Raw genomic sequence first — 22,461 nt, forward strand, 5'->3', positions numbered from 1 at the left:
GGTCCCAGTCATGTGTCTGTCCAATTAGATTCAATTCACATCAATATTAGTTGAGTTCTAATTTTAAATGTGTGGTAAATGGGATTTTCAGTGTTAAATGTAAATGTCCACAGAGTCCACATTCCACAGTGGATGTGGACAATTTTGTGCCAGATACAAGATATTGTTCTAAGCTACAGGTGGATCCAGTTGGAGGCTAATCAGAGTCGTTTTGAATTTTTGATGAATTTTCAAAAATTGTTCAGTGATGACAGATGGAAAATTGTAGATGTTGTGACCTTGCTGTGACCTTGAACTTTGGCCTACTGGGACCAAAATGGAATGGGTTGGTCCCAGGGCCTAGGCCTATCTGTGGGGAAGATTTGGGAAAGATGGGTGAAGAGTTTTACACTAAAGTTGCAAACAAACAAACAAAGCAAAGTGATCACAATACCTCCTGGTGGAGGTAACAAGACTGGGTCAAAAAGCACTTGAGACCAGGACCAAGAAGTACAAAGAGCCCAGTCTCAAGTGCTACAACACTAGTTAGAGGTGCCACATCAGACTATTTTCTATGACAAGTGCCTGAAATGAAGAAATTTCGCAAATTTCTACCATTCACTATCATGGACATGACTGCAGAGTGAAGGTAGAAGCCCATTTCTCCAGCTGAAAGACTCAGTGCTCACTGTGGGTGAACACTTGCTGCCCCAGTCCAAACTGTGCTCCTCTACTTGTGTCATGTAACTCTGGGACATGCATCCCACCCAACACAGCCCCCTGTGCTGCAGAATGGAACTGAACTGGATCCAGTGCCTGTCCTGTTCTGTGGCTGTGGCAGGGACACGACACAGGGACACTCACTTGCTGAAGCTGGCCAGGTTCTGCATCACTTTGGCTATGAGGGTGAGTGTGCGGGAAGTGCGCTCAGCTGGGTACTCCTGCATCAGGTTGAACAGGGAGGGGGACATGATGGCCGGGCACATGAAGCGAAGAAAAAGGGAGGAGCTTATGAGGCTGTCGGCAAGATCTTCTCTTCCACGCTCAGCACATCTGGCTCTCCACGAGGCAAACACTTCTTTCAGCTCCCGGGGAAATATGCTGAAATGAGAACAGGATTTTAGGAGCTGCTATTAGAGAGAAAAGAGCCAGAAAAGATAAGCAACGTATCCCAATCTGGAGACTAAAATGGAAGGAGAACTACTGGAGCGTACGCTTCTTGGCAGGAACAGTTCACATTTGATTTTGTGGCTTTACTGTTTATATCAATGGGGAAAAATAGCAATAGCACATGTTTCCATCGGCATATGTTTGGAGGTTTTTAGCCCCCAGGTGCAGGACACCACGTTATAAAAACAGCTTTGTTCCTGTCGCCATCACTGAGTTTAATAAGAAATAGTGACAATGCATTTTATTTACTTATTTTAGTTATTCATCCTATTTCTTTGCTTTATTTATTATTATTGTGACTTCTAATTTTTAACTTTTATGTTCTTATCCTGGTTTTTATCCCAGACTGTTTTTATCTTCTTGGGGTTATTTTATTGTGTTTTATTGCATCTTGTTTTTACAGGTTTCAGCCTGATTTTGCCTGATCTCTGTCCGGTTTGTCACAGCAATCAGAGGAATCATTTTAAAACCTCCTTATTACCTGATTGAGTGAGTGAGTGAGTGAGTGAGTGAGTGAGTGAGTGAGTGAATGAATGAATGAATGAATGAAAATACACTGTCTGCCCAAAAAGTCCTCACCTGGATTTAACTCAGCAAATACTTCAAATCCTTCCATTAGATAATCACTGCAGTGATTAATATGTTTAAAAGTTCTTTAACCCTGACTGATGCAATGAGTAGCTTCTCATTTCTAAAAAAAACTATCAGTTTCATAGAGAGCACAAAAGGAGAGGTGGATGAAGTGATTGCCCATCATGCCTAGTGTCTACAGTACAAGTCTGTAAGGGCTGTGCTATGATGTGGGGTTTCATTTGGTCAAGTCTAGGTTCAGAAACATTACGTGTCCAAAAACTGATGGGAATAAATGTGGTATTACATAAGTTTATTGAATGGATGACACAATCAATGTTTGTCATGAGCAAAGCTAAATGCAAAATAAGGCAAAAGCTAAAAATAGAGCCAGGATCTGATTTCAGCCAGGCTATGTAGTTTGATTTTTTTTTTTTAATAATTTACTTCATATTCAAAGATATCAAATAAATTATATATTTCACTTACATTAAAAAAAACAATCATTGTAAAGTCATTTTATCATGTAGGATGGAGATGACAATCAAACTAACTCATTAAAAGTAAACTGTGTTTTGTGCATTCTATCAGAAAACATGTATGCATGATTTGTGTTAAACACAATAATGAAAAACAACTGTGTTTGTGTGCATAAACAAAGTCCTTTAGTGAAATTTTCACCCAAGGGACAAAATCTAAACAAATGACTGTGGTGTTAGTAATCCACTGAACTCACAGCAGAAGAAGAATGAGGCACAAGATAATGCCATTAAAAGAGTGCCAAACAATGGAAACAATGTACAAATAGAGATAGAATACTTTATTTCTGTTAGTTTTACAGACTGTGTTTATACAGGTCAAAGGGGCTGATGAACACCATTAGGTTATAGTATATCAAATAACTGCAATATGGTAAATATGTAATAAGTGTGGCCACCCACCAGAGAGAGTTGATGATCTTACAGAGCAGCAGCTCACAACACATGCGAAGGTTTGCTTGGTGGTCGGCGAGGACTGACGGAGGGACACGCATGGGGTCCACCTCACAGTTCTCTTCAGACTCATATAAGGCTCGAATGAAGTCACCTGCAAGTCACACATTCCACAGATATTATACCATGTTTGAATGATTGACTGAATGTTCGTATGATTTTATCATTGTTGTGAATCACTGACTGTGTTTCCATGCACACTAATATCTGGGTTATGAGACTTATCCTGATTTTGATGATATCTGGAATATAGCGTACTCATAACCCTGTATACATTCTAAATAACAGCGTTCCAGTTATTCTTTACTGTTGCTGTTTGTGTAGACACCTGTGATGTGTACAACATAACACAACTTTAACGTTACTAAGGTGACATAAAACAGCAGACTTAGCACTAGTAGAGATGTGTCTAACTGGAACATGTCCCCCAGCTGTTATTCAAGGTCACAATGTTGAAGGATGAAGATCCAAAGCCATGGCTGAGACCAAAGGGTCATCATGACGGAGTTCAAAGACTGGTTAACTCACATAAAAATGTTTCTGTAGTGTTTTCCACTGTGACCTGACTTCTTGTACGGCTTGTCCTGGGGAACGACATCCTGTTGGTTGTTTTACTACAGACTCAAAGCGGTCAAACTTCTGATACTTCTTCTATCTACTCTGCCATTGTCCTTTAGTGCCTATGCAGTAAGCCACAGCTGTCAGTACCCAGGACAAGGCGTATGCTTATAATAGTATTCCAGCAATGGCGGCTGCTCGTCTTTCAGACAGGGGAAGCTCATTTTTGGCTTACATCAAGAAAATTGTCAAGTTATTGAAACATAAATTCGGCCCTCTATTAGCATTGTCTGCCATCATGTGCACCTTGTTAGATAGCTAGTTCACTCTGACCTAGCCAACAGTATGACTGATTTAACTATTTACAAAACGATATTAAACTCAAACAAGAAATGATTAAATTATGGAACTGAAACAAGAAAACATTGAAATTATGTTAAACTGAAACAAGGAAGTACAATGAGTGTGTTTTATTTACAGAGCAAGAAATGAACAAGTCATTTGGTAGTGGTTTCTCTCTTGATTTCACAGCAGAATGTGTGACGGTATTAAACTGAACTGTGTCAGTGAAGGAGCAGATCTGAAAACAGCTGTCAATCAAACGGGATTCCGCCTTTTGACTGATCCTCCAATCAGCACGTGGAAGCTCAGCGTCCAGCCCAGCCAAGCTCCGCCCACAGCTCCATTCACCCGCAGAGACACCGAGCGTCCGGGGGCGGGACAACATGGTGTCATTTATCCAATTAGCGTCCAGTTTTGAGGCAATGAAAAAAACTGTTCCACTCAGTCCCATTGAAGTGCATGGACGCTGAGCGTCTACGGACAAATGCACTGAGCAGAGATGGAATGAGAAAACACAGACACGAGAATGGAGGAGAAGTGAACAACATCCAGTCCACTCATTTGCGATAAAGCTGATTCTGAATGAACTCGTCTGTGAGATGAACGTGTTCGAACACATTTGTGGTCAATGAAATGTCAAAACAACCGTACGTGTTTGACCATTTAATTTTCATAATTTTAGGGGAAGCTGAGCTTCTACTGCAGTCTGTGAGAAATCACCTCTGTATTCCAGATACATGTACTACTGGAGTACTTCACTTTGAGTATCTGGGTTTCTTGAACTGGGATAAGGTCATTTCAAGGATACTGAAATTTAGTAGGAAGCAGAATTATTGAACTCCCAAGCAAATGTTGCTAAATGACTAAGGCTAGTGATAAAAAACAACATTTTAACTATAACAATTTATTCAAATATTCCTTTGTACTGAAACAAGGTATTTTATCAAAACTTGTCACCATTTTTTTTTATAATACTCAATCATCCACCTGCAGAATTATTGAACCCCCTCCCTCTACCTGTGAACTCCAAACATCTATTTGTTTTACTCAATATCTGTCCTTTTCTACACATTTCCAACCTTAAACGATTGTTTGCCGATATAGTTTACAGCACAGAATTAATCCTTGCCCTATTTCAGCATCTATTCTTCATTTTAGGTCATTTCCTATTGCTGCCATGCCTAAGTCAAGGCAGCTGTCATTTGAGTTCAGAAGAGTGATAACTGAATTCCACAAGAAAGGAAAAGGGTACAAGACCATTGCTAAGACATTAAATGTACCTAGAGACACAGTGGCAACCATCATTCAAGAGTTAAAGACCAAGGTTACTGCGGCAAACCGACCAGGACGTGGCAGAAAAAGAAAGATTCCCCCTGCTATTGGAAGATAGCTTGGAAGACAAGTGAATAAAAACTTGAAGAAGAGGGTGTTCTTCACCAAACAGGCTTCATTCGTCATGCTTCACCCACATTGAAACATGGGGGATGCTCAGTGATGCTGCAGGGAAACTGTCAGCATGTAGAATTGAAAATGAATTCTTGCGTGTACCAGGAAATTCTGGAGAATAATGTGATGCACCGGTCAAAGTCCACCCAAGCCTGGTTTGAGAAGAGGTCCTGGAAGGTTTTGGAATGTCCCTCACAATCACCTGAACTTAACCCACTGAAAATCTTTGGCGGGACTGGAAGAAGGCGGTGCAGGGTGCAAGCCGCTAAACTTGACACAGCTTGAAGCCTTTGCAAAGGAAGAATGGCCCAGGATCCCTGGGGAACTTTGTCAGAGGCTAATTTCTTGCTACTAGACCCATCTCAAGCAGGATACTGAAGCCAAAGGATGTGCTGGTGTATATTTCAGCCAGTTACTATACTTCGGGGTTCAATACTTCTGCAAGTCAGATAATCAGTTGTTGGGTCTTTTTTTGATGATGATAAGAATGAAAACTTGCATTTGAAGCTGTGACATATACGCTACATGGAAGCAGAAACTTGCACTTGTTGATGTGACATTTACACTGTTCTGTTTTATTTTTAACATGCTGTCACTTAAGTAAAGAGGAGTCATCAGGAAAATGGTACTTGTAGCAAACATGGATTAACATACCTACCACTACACAATGTTACGCTCATTTTGATTATATGACAGATGCTGCTTATGTTGGTCTAGCTTAGTTCATCAATATATCTGATTCCTGAAATCCTCCTCTTATTCAAGCAGCATAAAACAAGTGTGTAGCTTGGCTGACCTTACCTATAGCTTCCTTGAGGTATCTGTGACCTATCAGTTTGAGGTACTCTTCCACAGCCTTTGTAGCCAGTGTGTTCTCCCGAAAGATCAAATGTTCACGGTCCATGAATCGATCCACTTCGCACATTGCCATGTCAGACAGGAACTCCTGAGGAGAGGGTTCAGACAGATCCAGATGGAAAGTCACATTATCTCACATTTACTGCATCGAAAGAGCCTGATAATACACATTCCATTCAGGTGGCTTTGTGTGCCCTGTTTACCTTAGTTTTCCCTGTGCTTTGAAGGATGTGCACCAGGGCAAATGCCACCTCCTCTTTGCTTTTCACACTTAACAGCGGTTCCAGAACAGCACACAGTGTACGGTAGTTGTTGGTGATGTACTCTGCAAACTCTTTGTACAGCTCCATCGGGAGGATGTTCATCGTCTGGTAGCGAGACTTAACACGCAGCGAGGCATTGATGACTTTGCCACTTCCAACTCCCCCACTTTTGGCCAAAACACTGGACTGAATCACAGGATACCACTGCTCCACAAACTGTCGGCCTGTGATGCTGGAGATGGGGATGCTGACAAGGCCAAGGTATGTGCTTTTCTCCTACATCACAAAGCAGAAGGACATAGCTTATCATTTGTGTGTGTTTTTAAGGTAGTAAAATTCTACCAAATTGGTTGAAATTGCTGTCACAAAACCATAAGGAGGCAACTCTGGGATGTTTACTAAAATTAATAAATAAATACTTGTACATGCAAATGCATTTTAAATTTCTTTTTTTGGTTACAGGACAGCATTTTCCACAACTTCAGTGGAATGGCCCATATAGGTTTCACTCTTCTTAACCCTTTCATGCACTGTCCACTCCAGTGGACAGTTCTTCTCCAGCTGTTCTCTTGTATATTCATGGGTTTTGTTGTTTTAGTTCCATATCAGCCAACACAGTGGATGCTTATGCACCATCCCATACACCATAATTCATACCATTACTGTAACTTTGCTGTTCTTAAATAGGGCTGTGTATTGGCAAGAATCTGGCGATACGATACAAATCACAATACTAGGATCATGATACGATATATCACGATATATCATGATACTGTTGAAAAGGCAATATTTTGTTTGTTTCCTTTTTTTTTTAATGATTATTTCCTTGAAGAATGGAATTACAGCAGAAATCTGCACAAATACTAAACACATTTTTTTTTTTTATCACAACAGGATCTAATGTTATATCACAAAATGTTCGTGTGTTCAAACTGAAATTCTGTTTTACAGACATTCCAGTTTCAGATCCTGTTCAAATGTTCAGATTCTATTAGTTCACAACTAACATCAGAACAGGATTTGAGTTCAATCCCAACAAAGGAACTAACATTATTTAAGAAAAGAGTGTTAAATAATAATAATACATTAAATATAAACAAAAAAGAAAAACAAAAAAACAAAAATGAACCTCCACAATATCTGCATTTGAATAAATACCTAAAAATATTGATACAGTACTTTTTGATATCAATACAGTATTGTGAAATTAAATATCGCGATATATTGCAGAACTGATATTTTCTTACAGCCCTATTCTTGATAAACCTGATCTGCAGTAATATGTTTTAGTGTAAATCAATTGCTAATGGTTATTAGACTGTAATTAACACTTTTCTTAATCAAAAAGTTTTTTTTTTTTCATATCTCCATGACGTGAGTAATAACTAGTATTAGAGTATGTTAAATGTGAGAAAACATCAGATTAGCTGCATTAAAAATGTTTTTATTTCATAGTTTTCACACAGTATATCACTTTCTGATGATGGGTTTTAAATACATGTTTCTTTGCTTCAAAAATTAAATGCATGGTGTCCAGCTGAGTGGGCATTTTTGTAACTCCATGAAAAATAGGTTCATAAAAAAATTTCAATCGCATTGTTTTTTTCATCCCTAAAGACGAACAAAAACACTCAGGAAAAAAATCTTGACTAAGGTTCGCATAATTAATGCATGAAAGGGTTAATGTGGACTGGATGCAAGTTCTTTATAAACACCAAGTGAGATGCATGACTTCACCGGTTAACCTGTATTTACCTTGCGCCTTTTTTTGTCTGTTTCCTTGTAGAGATGTAAACGAAGGCTACGAATGGTAGGCAAATTATTAAATTCAAAATGCTCGCCCCAGAAGACGGTGTCGGTGCGGGGTTTGCTGGTGGTGCGTGCGTACAGCATGTCATCCAGACACAGCTCACAATAGTAGCGTTTCTTAGCTGGAAGGTCTCGAGCTTCAATGATCCACAACTTGAGCACATTTTCCACCCGTCTGCTGTTATCCTGAAAGCCAAATGAGGAGTGTTACCGTGACAGTTTGTAATTTAAAGCCCTAGAGTAAATTCTTTAATGTTCATCATTTTTAAATAACCATATACCTTGTTAGGTTTGACAGCTCGTTGCAGATTTTCAATCCATTTGTCTCTTTCTGAAGCTGAACGACAAGCAAAACATTTTGTCCCTGAACTGGTGGTCACCTGGAGAGCAAAAAAGATGTAATTTACACTGATGTAATTCAAAAAACTAAATGAAAAGGGACATTACAAAGTGTAAACATTAAATTTATATCTACAGTTATGGTTGAATGTTGACTAAATGCCTCCAAACATAAACTGAATTCACACGACAGCCATTTTCCTCTTATGCCTCACTCAGGGTGTGAAGCTTGAATATCATTATCAAAAGTATGTTGTCATACCACTGTGTTCATGTCATATAAAATGTAGGAAATCTGGGAAGCTGTCATCATCACTTCTCTCCAACTAATCAGCAACTGCAAAGACCCAAGGTTCTAATAGTTCTGGATTTTTCATTATAGTTTAGTTTTATTTAGTTTTGACTTTTTTTCTCTAATTCAGTTAGTTTTAATTCATTTTTAGAGCAGGTTTGCTAGTTTTTATTAGTTTTCATTTTTTCCTACATGCTTAGTTTTAGTTTAGTTTTATATTTACCTCTGCCAAGGAGGTTCTGTTTTGCCAGTGTTGGTTTATTTGTCTGTCTGTCTGTCTGTGTGCAACGTAACTCAAAAAGTTATGGATGGATTTGGATGAAAATTTCAGGAAATGTTGATACTGGCACAAGGAACAGATGATTAAATTTTGGTGGTGATCGGGGGGAGGACACCTATCTGCCTTGGCGGAGGTCTTCGCTGTCCGAGTGCTTTTCTAGTTTTTAAATCTTTTCTCTTCTTCTCTGTCGTATTCAAATAAACCCTAGACAGGACTTTGCTGCTTTGTGGGGACCAGAGTGGGGACCAGAAGACGACTCTAAACCACAAGTGATGGACCGTTAAATATCATATGGTGCCGCTAGCTAAAATTGCTAGAGCAAAATAAATCGATTTTATATCAATCCGACATTGATAAAAACAAAAACGAAGGGAATGTTAGCTAGGAAATGCTTGAACACTAAAGTTAGCTGCTGTCAAATGGTAGTTGTTAAACAAATACATTGTTCTTTTTTTAAAAATATGGTCTAAATATGGTCTTTGTGGATTTTCTGTATCCATTGTCTTTTCAGTTGCTGATCAACTAGTAAGCAGTATTATGATGATGCTCAGTTTCCCTGTTTCTTTGTGATATGACGATAGCTGTGTGAATGTAGCCTATTAACAGAGTAGATGACAGATTTACTAATCTGTTTAGGCTGACATGTCTCTTCAACATCACGTGGAGGATAGAGACAGTACCACTAGATTGGTAAACTGGGGTGGTGGTTCCCCTTTTCAGGAAGGGGGACAGGAGGTTGTGTTCCGACTCCTCGGCCTCTCTGAGAAGGCCTATGCCAGAGTACTAGAGAGGAGAGTCTGACCAATGCTCCAGCCCTGGATTCAGGAGGAACAATGTGGTTTTCTACCCCATCGTGGAACACGGGACCAGCTCTTTACCCTCTACAGCAGGGCTCTCAAACTCATTTTCTTTCAGGTTCCACATTCAGCCTGATTTGATCTCCAGTGGGCCAGATGAGTAAAATAATAACAGAATAACCTATAAATAATGATAACTCCAAATTTTTGTCTTTGTTTTAGTGCAAAAAACCCCCATTAAATTATGAAAATACTTACTTTTTTAAACTATTCAAACAAAAAAGATGTGAATAACCTGAAAAAAAATGAAATTTCATTAGAAAAATAAGCACAATTTTAACAATATTTTGCCTCAACTTCTCATTTCTACATATGCATTCTGGATCAGCTCTACAAAGACACTAAACACTGAGGAACAGGCAGAAAAGAGTTCAAATTGGGCTGAATTTTCTTTAGACATTTCAGGTTGGTCATATTTGTTCAGGTTATTCACATTTTTACAGGATAGTTTGGAAATGTAAATATTTTCATAATTTAATGGTATTTTTTGCACAAAAACAAACAAAAATTTGAAGTTTTCCTTATTTATCGGCATAATGTTATATTATTTTTTTCACATCAAACCAAGAAAAAAATCTGCAGTCATTCTTTTTTGTGGGTTCTTCTGCTGTTCTTATTTGACTGTAGATCAGGTTGGTCTGTATGTGGAACCGACACTAAAATGAGTTCCACAGCCTGGACTGTGGAATTTTTACACTTTGTAAATTCATCCCAGGGGCCGGATTTGAACCTTTGGTGGGACGCATTTGGCCCCCGGGACGCATGTTTGACACCCCTGCTCTATAGGCTCCTAGAGGGTTCATGGGAGTTTGCTCATCCAATCCACATGTGTTTTGTGGATCTGGAGAAGGCATTCGACCATGTCCCTCAGGGTCTCCTGTGGGGGGTGCTGCAGGAGTATGGGGTCCATGGTGTACTGCTGCAGGCCACTGGGTCCTTGTACAGTCGGAGTCAGAGCTTGGTCTACATTGCCTGTAGTAAGTCAGATTTGTCCCCAGTTCGTGTTGGACTCCACCAGGGCTGCCCTTTGTCACAGATTCTGTTCATTATCTTTATGGACAGAATTTTGCAGTGTAGTCAGGGGGAGACGGGGGTTTGGTTCGGGGGCCTCAGGGTCACAGTTCTGCCTTTTGCAGATAATGTGGCCTTGTTGGCTTCATCAAAGTGTGACCTCCAGCTGGCAATGGGACAATTCGCAGCCAAGTGTGAGGTAGCTGGGATGAAGCCCCCCCCCCAATGGGTCAGATGATAGAGCAGGTCATCCAATAACCAAAGGGTTGACGGTTCGAATCCCACTCTGTTCATGTGCTGTTGTGTCCTTGGGCAAGACACTTCACCCTCCTTGCCTCCAGTGCTGCTGCTCACACTGCTGTATGAATGTGTGTGAATGTTCGGTGGTGGTGGGAGGGGCCGTAGGTGCAGATTGTCAGCCACGCTTCTGTCAGTCTGCCCCAGGGCAGCTGTGGATACAGGTGTAGTTTACCACCACCAGAGGGAGGATGCGAGAGCGAATGAATAATGGATCCTCTGTACATGCTTTGAGTATGCGTTCATAGAAAAGCGCTACATAAATCTAATCCATTATTATTATTATTATTATTATGAAGATTAGCACCTCCAAGTCTGAGGCTGTGTTTCTCATGGTTCATGAGTGACAGAAGGATGGAGCACAAGACCAACTGACGGATCGGGCAGCATCGGCTTTAGCATTTGTTGTGATGAAGCAGGAGCTGAGCCAAAAGGCTAAACTCTCGATTTACCGGTTGATCTATGTTTCTGCTCTAACCTAGAGCCATGAGCTGTGACTGAAAGGACAAGATCGCAGATACAAGCGGTGAAAATGGGTTTTCTCTGCAGGGTGGCTGGGTTCTGGTTGGAGAACTTCAGGAGAGGCTCAGAGCAGAACCACTCCCACTGAGGTGGTTCATCTGGTCAGGATGCCTCCTGGATGCTTCCCTGTTGAGGTGTTCCAGGCATGTCCAACCAGGAGGAGACCCTGGAGCAGACCCAGGACATGCAGGAGGGGTTCTGTCTGTAAACTGGGGAGGGATCGCCTCAGAATCACGATTAGGTGGCTGGGGAAGAGTGGGCGTCTCTACTTAAGCCGCTACCCCGTGACCCGGATAAGCAGGGGAAGATGGATGGATGGATGGATGGATGGATGATGGCAGATTTAGACCCACTCATAAATCTCATAAATAACACAGTAGTTTGTCAGTTTGACTTTGTGGATTATACTCTATTTTTAAAATAAATGTTTAACAGTGTAATTTTAAAATCCCACTGTGTATGTAAAGTTGAACTTTAAAAACAGACAAACGAAGCAGACCTTACCCCTGCCCCACTGCACAACACGTTGCCCCTCCCACTCACCGATATCCTGTCTACTAATGGATTAATGTGATGATTGAATTTTGAATTGCAGATAATTGTAAACTAGATTAATCTAAATTACTGTCCTTTTTGGGTAGTTAAGTCAAACCAACACAAACATTATTCTATCCAAGTCTTAAATGTCAATCTTTCAAATCATTTTCAAAAATTCCAAAAAAAAAAAAAAAAAAAAAATCTAAATATTTAAATGTAGCCATTAAACTTACAGGCAGGTGGGGTTATAACTAACCTAAACTCTTAACCAGGCAAAAATATTTAATTTATCTAATTTGAGAAGCTGAAATGCGCTGAAAGTCTGCCATATTTAATAACAAATACTTAAACAGAATGTAGATAATTAAATTCCGAGTACAGTACATTGTGAAGTTTGCAGACTGCACAGACCTCAAAGCAGTACTCTTGTCCTAAAATGCTTGAATGGACAGGTTTGATAACAGCTTCTTCATCCAGTACTAGGTCCAAAGCTTCTGCTGCACTGCTAGGAGAGAGTAGGGACTCATGGGAATGGGATTCTTTGAAGCTCTGCATCAACCGAGTCCTGGAGAGAGAATATATATTTTAGTTTAGTGTGCAGACATCATTTTTTGTCTTTAGATAAACAATAGAAAAAGATTTTCTTATAACACAAAGTGACTCAGCTCAGAAATCCCAGTTTATCAGTCCTAAAACTTGAGTGACTTTCTTCAAATCCTTTTGTAATGAGTTTTATGGAGGAATCAGCCACACTTTTAGCTCCTGGTTCTGCAGTTTTGTTTTTTTTGACTCTGTTTTTTGACTGCGTATATGACATATTAACTTACACTGCATGTTAAAATACATAGCTGCAGCTACCAATTATTTTTTATAATCGATTAATCTATCGATTATTTTCTTTCATTCCATTCCATCAAATGATTATTTGAAGAGGCGAAAAAATAGTAAAAATGTGAAAAAGACATGTCTGAAAATGACAAACTTGTCCTTTATTCCAGAACCAGCTGAAACAGCAAAAAAAAAAAAAAAAAAAGTAAAAGCATATATAAAAATGTCTACATAAAAAAAACAACAATAGCAGGAGAATAAAAGTATGTATAATAATATAAAAGTATGTGCACTGCTTACTAAGTAACTTACTAAAAAGTAACAGATGGAACTAACATACAACTTTGTGTTGATCCTGGCATCACGTGCATCACAATAAGCATCTGCGACACAAAAGCGCAACCAGTTTTTACTGGCAGTGAAATCAAGGAAAGCTTTGATTCAGGACAATTGTAATTGAATCGATTGATTGATTGATTAATCCAGTGTTTTTCAACCTTGGGGACCCCACATGGGTTCGCCTGGAATTCACATGGGGTTGCCTGAAATTTCTAGTAATTGGTTAAAAAAAAAAAAAAAACCTAATAAAAAATCTATGGTGAGTTGAGAGAGATAATCCCAATCCATAACAGACATGACAAACTGAGTCTGAAACTGCAGCACTGTGGTTCTGTTTCTGTGTCAAATGTTCACTGTGGTCAGTTTCAGATGCTGCAGCTCTTTCATAATTCATAGTTTCAGTTCTTGTTTGTTCAGTATTAATTGTCCTCCTTGTAAATCACAGCTGGACTGACTGGACAGATCCTGACCAAGGAAAATCCCATTCTCCCTTTGTGCAGTAATCTACACCTGGATTTACTGCCTCCGTCCACAATAATAGACATTATATAGACTAAATGTAGTCTAAAATTAATGTTTATTTGCAACATAATATAGCAAACTATTACATGATCGAAAAGAAATTAATTTTAGCAAAAAAAAAAGTCTCCTTTTTGAATGTCTGGGCTCGCCAGAAATTTGTGATGTTAAAATGGGGTCAGGAGCCAAAAAAGGTTGGGAACCACTGGATTAATCATTTCAGTTGTAAAATATGGCTCAGTAAAACACTGTCTGTTACAGTGTTCATTTGGATTTTTGGCATTGATGAAACAATCAATAAAACAGATTGTAAAAATGCAGTGGATTACACTGTCACCTCACAGCAAGAGGGTCCTGGGTTAGATTCTAATGCCAAGACCTTCCTGTGTGGAGTTTGCATGTTCTCCCCGTGTTTGTGTGGGTTCTCTCCGGGTACTCCTCCACCATCCAAACACATGTATTAATAGGTGATGCTATTTGCCCATAGGTATAAATGTGAGAGCAGTTGGTTGTTCGTCTCTAAATGTCAGCCCTGTGATGAAGTGGTGACACATCCACGGCGTACCCTGGGGTGTAGGCTCCAGCACCCTCTTGAGGATAAAGCCGTTCAGTTAGATCAGGGCTATCCAGTCCTGGTCCCCGAGGGCCGGTATCCTGCATGTTTTAGATGTTTCCCTCCTCCAGCACACCTGACGGTCATTATCAGGCTTCTGCAGAGCTTGATGATAGGTTTATCACTTGAATCAGGTGTGTTGGAAGAGGGATACATCTAAAACATGCAGGATACCGGCCCTCCAGGACCAGGATGAGAAACTGGATGAGAGAAAATAAATTAGAGCTCAATACTGAGAAGAGTAAAGGTATGGTGTTGGGGTCAAGACATCTTTTAAAAACCTCCCCTGTTTTGAATTAGTCTGTAGGTGGAACTGCAGCTGAGGCCAGGCTGTTAGGTGGGACTGCTGATAGTACGTTGACTTGGAATTCTCATATAAAACAAATATTAAATCAAACGGGCAGAAGCATTGGTGCTGTTAAACAATGTAGAAAGTGCACACCATATCAAATAAGGAAAACACCAGTGGAATCATTAGTTCTGTCACATTTAGATTATTGTTCAATCGTTTGGTCAAACACATCAGAAATAAATCTAAATAAACTTCAAATTGCACAAAATAAAGCAGTTGGAATAGTCCTAAACTGTCCATTTAGAACCAGCACTAGAGACCCTCACAGCTGTCTGGCCTGGTAACATGGAAAAGGCAGAATTAGACACTCGTTAGTTAAATTTATTAGAAACATTATAATTACAAAAACAGCTAAACTTCTTTACAGTAAACTGACTTTCTTCAGTGACGTCCGTCAATATTCCACACAGCGGTCAGAGGACAGACGTCTCCTGTTTTCTGCCTGTAGGACCAATCAAATACGCGGCAATGGAAGCATGGAATACACTGGCACAATTTTATTTTCAGAAATTCAAACAGTTAGTTTTTCTAAAAGGTTGAGAATTTTCATATTTACCCAAGAATCACTGAGCTATTGCACATCCTATACTGACATCATCTAGACAGTTTGGGTTTTTTTGTTTGTTCATTGTGGAGCTGTTTTTATGGTTTTTGTTTTTTTTTTTTGTTTCTGATTTTTGGTTTATTTATTCTTGTTTTATGTTGTTGTTGGTATTATCGTTGTTATTGTAATTGTTTTGTATTGTGTGCTGTTGTTGATTTTTGGGTTTTGTGTTGTTGTGTTAAGTGTATGTACATCCTGTTTGTTGAGTGAGTTGTGGGAAATTGTGGTGCTTTGTTTTTGTGTTGTTAATGACCCCAGGAAGAGGAGCTGCTGTGGTGTGCAGCAGCTAATGGGGATCAAACTAATAAACTAAACTAAACTAAACCAGGACTGGACACGCCTGAGTTAGATGACTGACTGACTTTGCATCAGATAGTTCTATCCAACCAAGCTAATATGGAGCAACGTGGAGTTACCCCACAGGCTGCATAAAAAAGTGATGATTTTTGAACTGTTGTTTTGAAGTTACAAGGCTATTGTACTCTTTAGAGTTAGATGTAAGTGTAACTGGGGGAAAAAAATCGGAGTTGAGGGAGCACAAAGGGTGATGGTCGGGTCACTGCTAAATGCCTGACCTGGTAAAATGGAAACTTCATCAACGGTCATGTGTAATTTATTAACAGTCGAGCTGTTTGTGGGGAAAAAATGTAGTTTAATTCAATAAATGGAAGCTCTGACAGTCTGACTCTGCCAGATAGCAAGCTGTCAATCACACATGTCAATCAAAGCCTGGCACAGCAGACATTAAAAGCTTCTTTTTGGATGGGTCTTTTTGTGCCATTAATAGAGATGAGTATCAGATTTTATCAATACTACTGCTTTTCTACTTTTATTTACTTTTGCTTTAACAGTATTTTTATGGGCTTGTTTTCGAGTTGGGGTTACAGTTTAAATTGTGAGCAGAATTATTTTCTTTATTTTGTCATTTGCAACATATGTTTATATAATTAATAGTCTTTATAATGAAAGTGCAAAAGTATTGTTTTGAACTAATCACCGTCATAGATTCCTTTTTTTCTTTATTTATAGTGTGAAATATATATCATATATAACACTGGGTTACAAAAAAATGTTTTTTGCAAGTTGTCTAGGTTTTTTCAACTGAATTCGGACCATTTTGCACCGCTAAATCCAAAAATGACATCTGTTTTTCTCAATCAGGTCAGGTTTTTTTGCTAATTTGATTTTGAAAAATTTGATCTTCTCACAAAATTGATTACATTTTTGTGACTTTATCAGTTGATTTTTTATATAGTTCTCACCCAAAATAGGTTTTAAGAGAAAAAAAAAAATTTCTAACAGGATTCCTGTTAGGTACAATGGTGTATTCACCGCAGATGTAGCAGAATACGTCAGGCCTATTTTTGCAAGATCTTCTAGTCGAAGCCATTTCATTCACCTGTAAAATTAAAAAAAAAACATTAATCATAAATTGGCAAAAGTAAAATCTTCAGAACTCGTTTATTGAAAGAAATATGAAAGAATTTTGTATCATATGATGTGAAAATGCCCATAAATGTAAGCAAAAATGTTCAAAAGCCAATATGTAGCATAGTTCAGAAAGTTGACCTGATTGAGCAAAATTAATGTGATTTTTGGATTCAGCACACCAAAATGATCCTAAATCAGCTCAAAAAACTGAAACAATAAATTTGTTGTTGACCAGTGTAATTATTTACTGCAGAAGAAAATAGTCTTCCATTCATAACTGTTAAGTATAAGACTGAATCCAGGAGTGTCTGTACTTTGACAGTGTGGTGGTTTTCATGCAGCCTCCTCATCTCTAAACCCTTCTGCTCTGAATCTATGACCATCAGATCCGATCTTCTGACCACATTAAATTTATGATCCAGAACCATAGTGAAATAGTCGGCTACCGATCACTTTAAATCAATAACTTGTGTTTGTATTTGGGCTCCACGCTGTTAGCATGATGGTACATAACATAAACAGGACAGATGAACTACGAGCTAAACACCCAACTGTTCATTTCTCTACCTGAACTTGACCAGACTTTCTCTAGATTTTGTGACAGATTTTTCATATTTCTGCCCAAACATGCAAAAGCCTTATTGCTCCGTGTCTTTGAGTGAAGTGTCCACATTCCTGTGTACTCCTCAGTGAACACCAGCTGATGTAGTAGTAGTAGTTTCATTTCAAGCACATAGAATAACACTGGTCAACAACAAATTTATTGTTTCAGTTTTTTGAGCTGATTTAGGATAATTTTGGTGCTGAATCCAAAACTCACATTAATTTTGCTCAATCAAGTCAACTTTCTAAACTATGCTACATATTGGCTTTTTAACATTTTTGCTTACATTTGTGGGCATTTTCACATCATATGATACAAAATTCTTTCATATTTCTTGCAATAAACAAGTTGTGAAAATTTTACTTTTGCCAATTTATGATTAATGTTTTTTTTAATATTACAGGTGAATGAAATGGCTTCGACTAGAAGATCTTGCAAAAATAAGCCTGACGTATTCTGCTCCATCTGCGGTGAATACACCATTGTACCTAACAGGAATCCTGTTAGAAAATGATTTTTTTTCTCTTAAAACCTATTTTGGGTGAGAACTACATAAAAAAATCTACTGATAAAGTCACAAAAATGTAATCAATTTTGTGAGAAGATCATATTTTTCAAAATCAAATTAGCAAAAAAACCTGACCTGATTGAGAAAAACAGATGTCATTTTTGGATTTAGCGGTGCAAAATGGTCCTAATTCAGTTGAAAAAACCTAGACAACTTGTAAAAACATTTTTTTGTAACCCAGTGTAATCAGATAACAAAGTATCATACAACATGGTCAAAAAAATAAACCAATAAAATTTTTCTACGCTTGAAAAGGAGTGGGAAGAAGTGTAACTTATTGACTCCACCCCCTTTTTACAAACTAATAATCAAACTAGATCCGCTTCCTTTGCTTTGTTAACACACATTTTCCTCTGTATATTTTTTACAATAACACAAAACATCCATACAAACCATTCACATACACTTTTTAGTCACTTCACATACAATCAGATTTGCATAATCAGCCGTTTTTAATATAAACTATAATATTTATTCGTTCATTCATTTTCTGAACCCGCTTTATCCTCACTAGGGTCACGGGGGTCACTTGGGGCCTATCCCAGCTACACAGGGGCGAAGGTGGGGTACACCCTGGACATGTCGCCAGTTCATCGCAGGGCTGAACATATAGAGACAAACAATCACTGTCACATTCACACCTATGGGCAATTTAGATTAACCGATTAACCTATTAGTGCATGTGTTTGGATGGTGGGAGGAAGCCGGAGTACCCACAGAGAACCCACGCAGACACGGGGAGAACATGCAAACTCCACACAGAAAGGTCCCACCCACTATAATATTTATATGCACTTTAAATATTTACTCCAAATACAATGATCAATAAATATGACAGCATCTTCTTATCATGATAACCAATTAACTACAATAATATCTTATTTAATGCGTACTTCTATAATGTTCTATATTTTGTTATTATAGTGAATTTATACATCCTTTTAAATGCACAAACTGAAGAAGACATTTTTAAGTTTTGCTCCAGGATATCCATATGCATTTGAGCCTCTTAGAGCTGACCTGTCCTTCAGAGACTTGAACCCATGCAGGTATCACAGAAGAATCACTTAGAGTTAGCCCAACAACTTTTCTCTATCCATCTTTCCCAAGTATTATTAGGAAAACCCAGAACATTTGAGCTTCTTGCCGTTTAGTACTCGTCCCTTAGCATGAATATGTTTTGCTGCCGCTCCCTTCACAGCAGTATGCCGCTCAACTTCTGCTCCTGTTCTTCACACTGTAGCCATGACAACCACCACCATCTATTCAAAAAACCTTAAGTGACCCTTTAAGTTTAGATACACGAATGCCAGTGTAACATTGTCTACTGTCTGTAGTCCCAACTCTGCTAGGGTTTTGAGCGAGTATAGGCAGTAACAAAAGAAACCAGATGGAGAAAAAGTAGCAGATGTGAAGTGCAATTCTTTTTATTGTAGCACTCAGTCTCAATATTCTCAAAAAGACACAGAACAGAAAGAGGGCTGAACAGGTACTGCCAAAAGAAATCAAAAAGGAAGCTAACCTACCTGTGGCCAGTGGTGAGCCCAAAAGAAATATACACTAACAAAAAGAGCACCACTTCTAACTAACCAAACACAAAACAAAGAGGGGGCAGTGCCTAGTGGCGGAACTAGACAAAGGAATACTTAGCCCAAAACAAAACAGCTACTTCCACCCTGAAAGGCCACGGTTTTTAAAGTTACAATCTTACCAAAGGTTTACAATTTATATAACAAAGGCCAAAAGGGCAAACCAAAAACTCTACACTCACACTGTGTAACAGTGGGCAAAATCTACAAACACAACAGATCTAATGGACTCTGTGCACAGCCCCTCTACTTCCTGAACTTCAGGTGGGTCCTTTATTTCCTGTCATTGATTATTGGACACACTGATGAACCCAGGTGTGTCTGCTGCTTCTTGTTGTGACTACTGATTAATTAGACACACCTGGATTAATCAGTGTGTCCAATAATCAAAGACAGGAAATAAAGGACCCACCTGAAGTTCAGGAAGTAGTGGGGCTGTGCACAGAGTCCATTAACAGAAACTTGCAGCAGCTGGTGAACCCACTCAGGTGCTGGAACAGAACAAAATTATTAGAATAGACAATCAGAAAGTTAGTCTTAACAATACTTGCTACACTTCATGTAAGTGGTTCACTTTATATCAGTGTTGTTCAACCTTGGGGTCGGGACCCCATGTGGGGCCGCCTGAAATTTCTGGTAATTGTTAAGAAATAAAACAAAAAAAACAAACAAACATTCTAATAAAAAATATATGTTGAGTTGAAAGAGACACTTCTAATCCATAGCAGACAAACTGTGGTTGTGAAACTGCAGCACTGTGGTTCTGTTTGTGTGTCAAATGTTCATTGTGGTCAGTTTCAGATGCTGCAGCTCTTTCATAATTCATAGTTTCAGTTCTTGTTTGTTCAGTATTAATTGTCCTCCTTGTAAATCACAGCTGGACTGACTGGACAGATCCTGACCAAGGAAAATCACATTCTCCCTTTGTGCAGTAATCTACACCTGGATTTACTGCCTCTGTCCACAATAATAGACATTATATAGACTAAATGTCCTCTAAAATTAATGTTTATTTGCAAAATAGCATAGAAAACTATTACATGATCAAAAACAAATTAATTTTAACAAAAAAATGTTGGGGTTGCCAGAAATTTATGATGTTAAAATGGGGTCATGAGCCAAAAAAGGTTGGGAACCACTGCTTTATATCACTGCTTTGAAATGTGTAAATACAATCAGAAGTCTTTATTTACAGTATTGTACAGGAAGCTCTTTTACAGGTAGTTCTTCAGTTCTTTAGCAGGTGTCTTTTAGAGTAAATATACTAACCTTAATGTCAGCCTGGTACTAACCCACTGTTGTGTTTTGTTCTGGTCTGTTTGTTTTTTGTCTTCTTGTGCTGAATGCAGAGCTGCTGAATACTAGAATTTCCCTCGGGATTAATAAAGTATCTATCTATCTATCTATCTATCTATCTATCTATCTATCTATCTATCTATCTATCTATCTATCTATCTATCTATCTATCTATCTATCTATCTATCTATCTATCTATCTAAAGCGAACAATCAGAGTTCACAAAGAGACACAAGCAAACGGTCTGATCACAATCCAGGTGTACCATTATATTTGCATCAGTTCTTAATCACTATTCAAACAGATCCCCCCAAAACCATTCCCAAAATGCTTCTTTGTCCATCTTATTACTAGATCTGTCAATCCTCCAAATTTGAAGAAAATCGGATAAAAACTGATCAAATGTCGACCCAATGAGCGGGAAAACATGTGCACAATTTTATGGTTATAAGAGAGCAAAATGATTGTCCGTAATGTTTTGTAACACAATAAATAATTCCTACTCAACTCCTGTGTCTTTTTTATTCCAAATACACACATCACATTGCTTTTCATTTATTGATCCTTTTTGTTGAACAGCTGTTTGATTATCAATTCTTATTTTCAGTATTAAGACAATCCACCATTTTGTTGTTAACCCCTTCTTTTCCAGCCCTTTGATTGGAATAATAGAATGGGAACCTGTTCTTTCAGTATTCTTAGGACTAAATCTGCACAACTAGACAGATGTGGCTCTGCTCCCTGGTATGCTGCACAACATTTGGAACAATGTGTCAAACGGATGTTTACGTGGAAGCGCATGTTTTCAATGGTGCGTTGTTCAAATTCCTGGAGTGTCCGTACACCAATATACTTCCATCACTAATCTGGACTCTATGCCTTACAGATCTACTGTTCTCACTGGTTCCACATGTTTGTGTCCTCCTGTACCAGGAAGACTTAGTTCCAGATGGAACTCAGATGCCACCATGTGCTCAGACACATTTCCATTCACATCTGGTAGAGTCCGTACACCAGTAGTGTCCGTACACCACATTCTAAATATGTGGCTCTGATTTGACTGTTTCTGTCAATATATGGAATTTTTCAGCACGCATGCTTTGGACACCACATCTGTGCAAGAAACAATGCATGATTCTCCTGAGGTCTGAAACATTTGTATATGTGTGTAGGCATTAAATATGGAGGCTATTAGGCTGGAGTGTCCGTACAGCCAAGAATGTGTGATCTGACAGGGGTACAAGCCTGACACAGTTATAGGAGACACCAGAATACACACAGATTTTAGACTTTAAAAGAGAAATATCAGACAAATAAAATGGCCTGTCTGATTTTTTGATAGAGCAGTATTATTTTTTATCTGTATGTGCACCCTTTCTGGTACCCTGGGTTGTGAGCGGGCCGAAAGTTGTCCCACACAAAGGCCAGTGGCCCACTACAGCCTCCCAGAACAGTCAGCTGGAAGCGGTTAAATATGATGAGCTGGTGGGGGGGGCTCAGGTGGGTGCTGGTATCTACCAATCAGCTTTCTCCCCTCAGAGAAATGGAGGAAGGAAGTTTGGAGGACCAGACTCAGCCTTTCACAGTACAGGCATG

The 22,461-nt window shown here is 38.8% G+C and overlaps 1 protein-coding gene across 1 annotated transcript in view; it reads right to left on the reverse strand.

The window, feature by feature from the left end:
• The window catches only part of LOC115428774 (ras/Rap GTPase-activating protein SynGAP-like), a 113,101-nt gene that overhangs the window by 53,511 nt on the left and 37,129 nt on the right, over positions 1-22,461 (reverse strand). The window contains exons 4-10 of the mRNA XM_030147988.1: positions 12,534-12,687; positions 8,268-8,367; positions 7,934-8,193; positions 6,119-6,454; positions 5,859-6,003; positions 2,661-2,805; positions 844-1,080 (exon numbers count right to left, since the gene is read on the reverse strand). Coding sequence (XP_030003848.1) covers positions 844-1,080; positions 2,661-2,805; positions 5,859-6,003; positions 6,119-6,454; positions 7,934-8,193; positions 8,268-8,367; positions 12,534-12,687 — 1,377 coding nt within the window. The remainder of the gene's footprint in view (positions 1-843; positions 1,081-2,660; positions 2,806-5,858; positions 6,004-6,118; positions 6,455-7,933; positions 8,194-8,267; positions 8,368-12,533; positions 12,688-22,461) is intronic.

The sequence above is a fragment of the Sphaeramia orbicularis genome, chromosome 11 (assembly GCF_902148855.1).
Source record: "Sphaeramia orbicularis chromosome 11, fSphaOr1.1, whole genome shotgun sequence".
In the NCBI taxonomy this organism is placed as follows: domain Eukaryota; kingdom Metazoa; phylum Chordata; class Actinopteri; order Kurtiformes; family Apogonidae; genus Sphaeramia; species Sphaeramia orbicularis.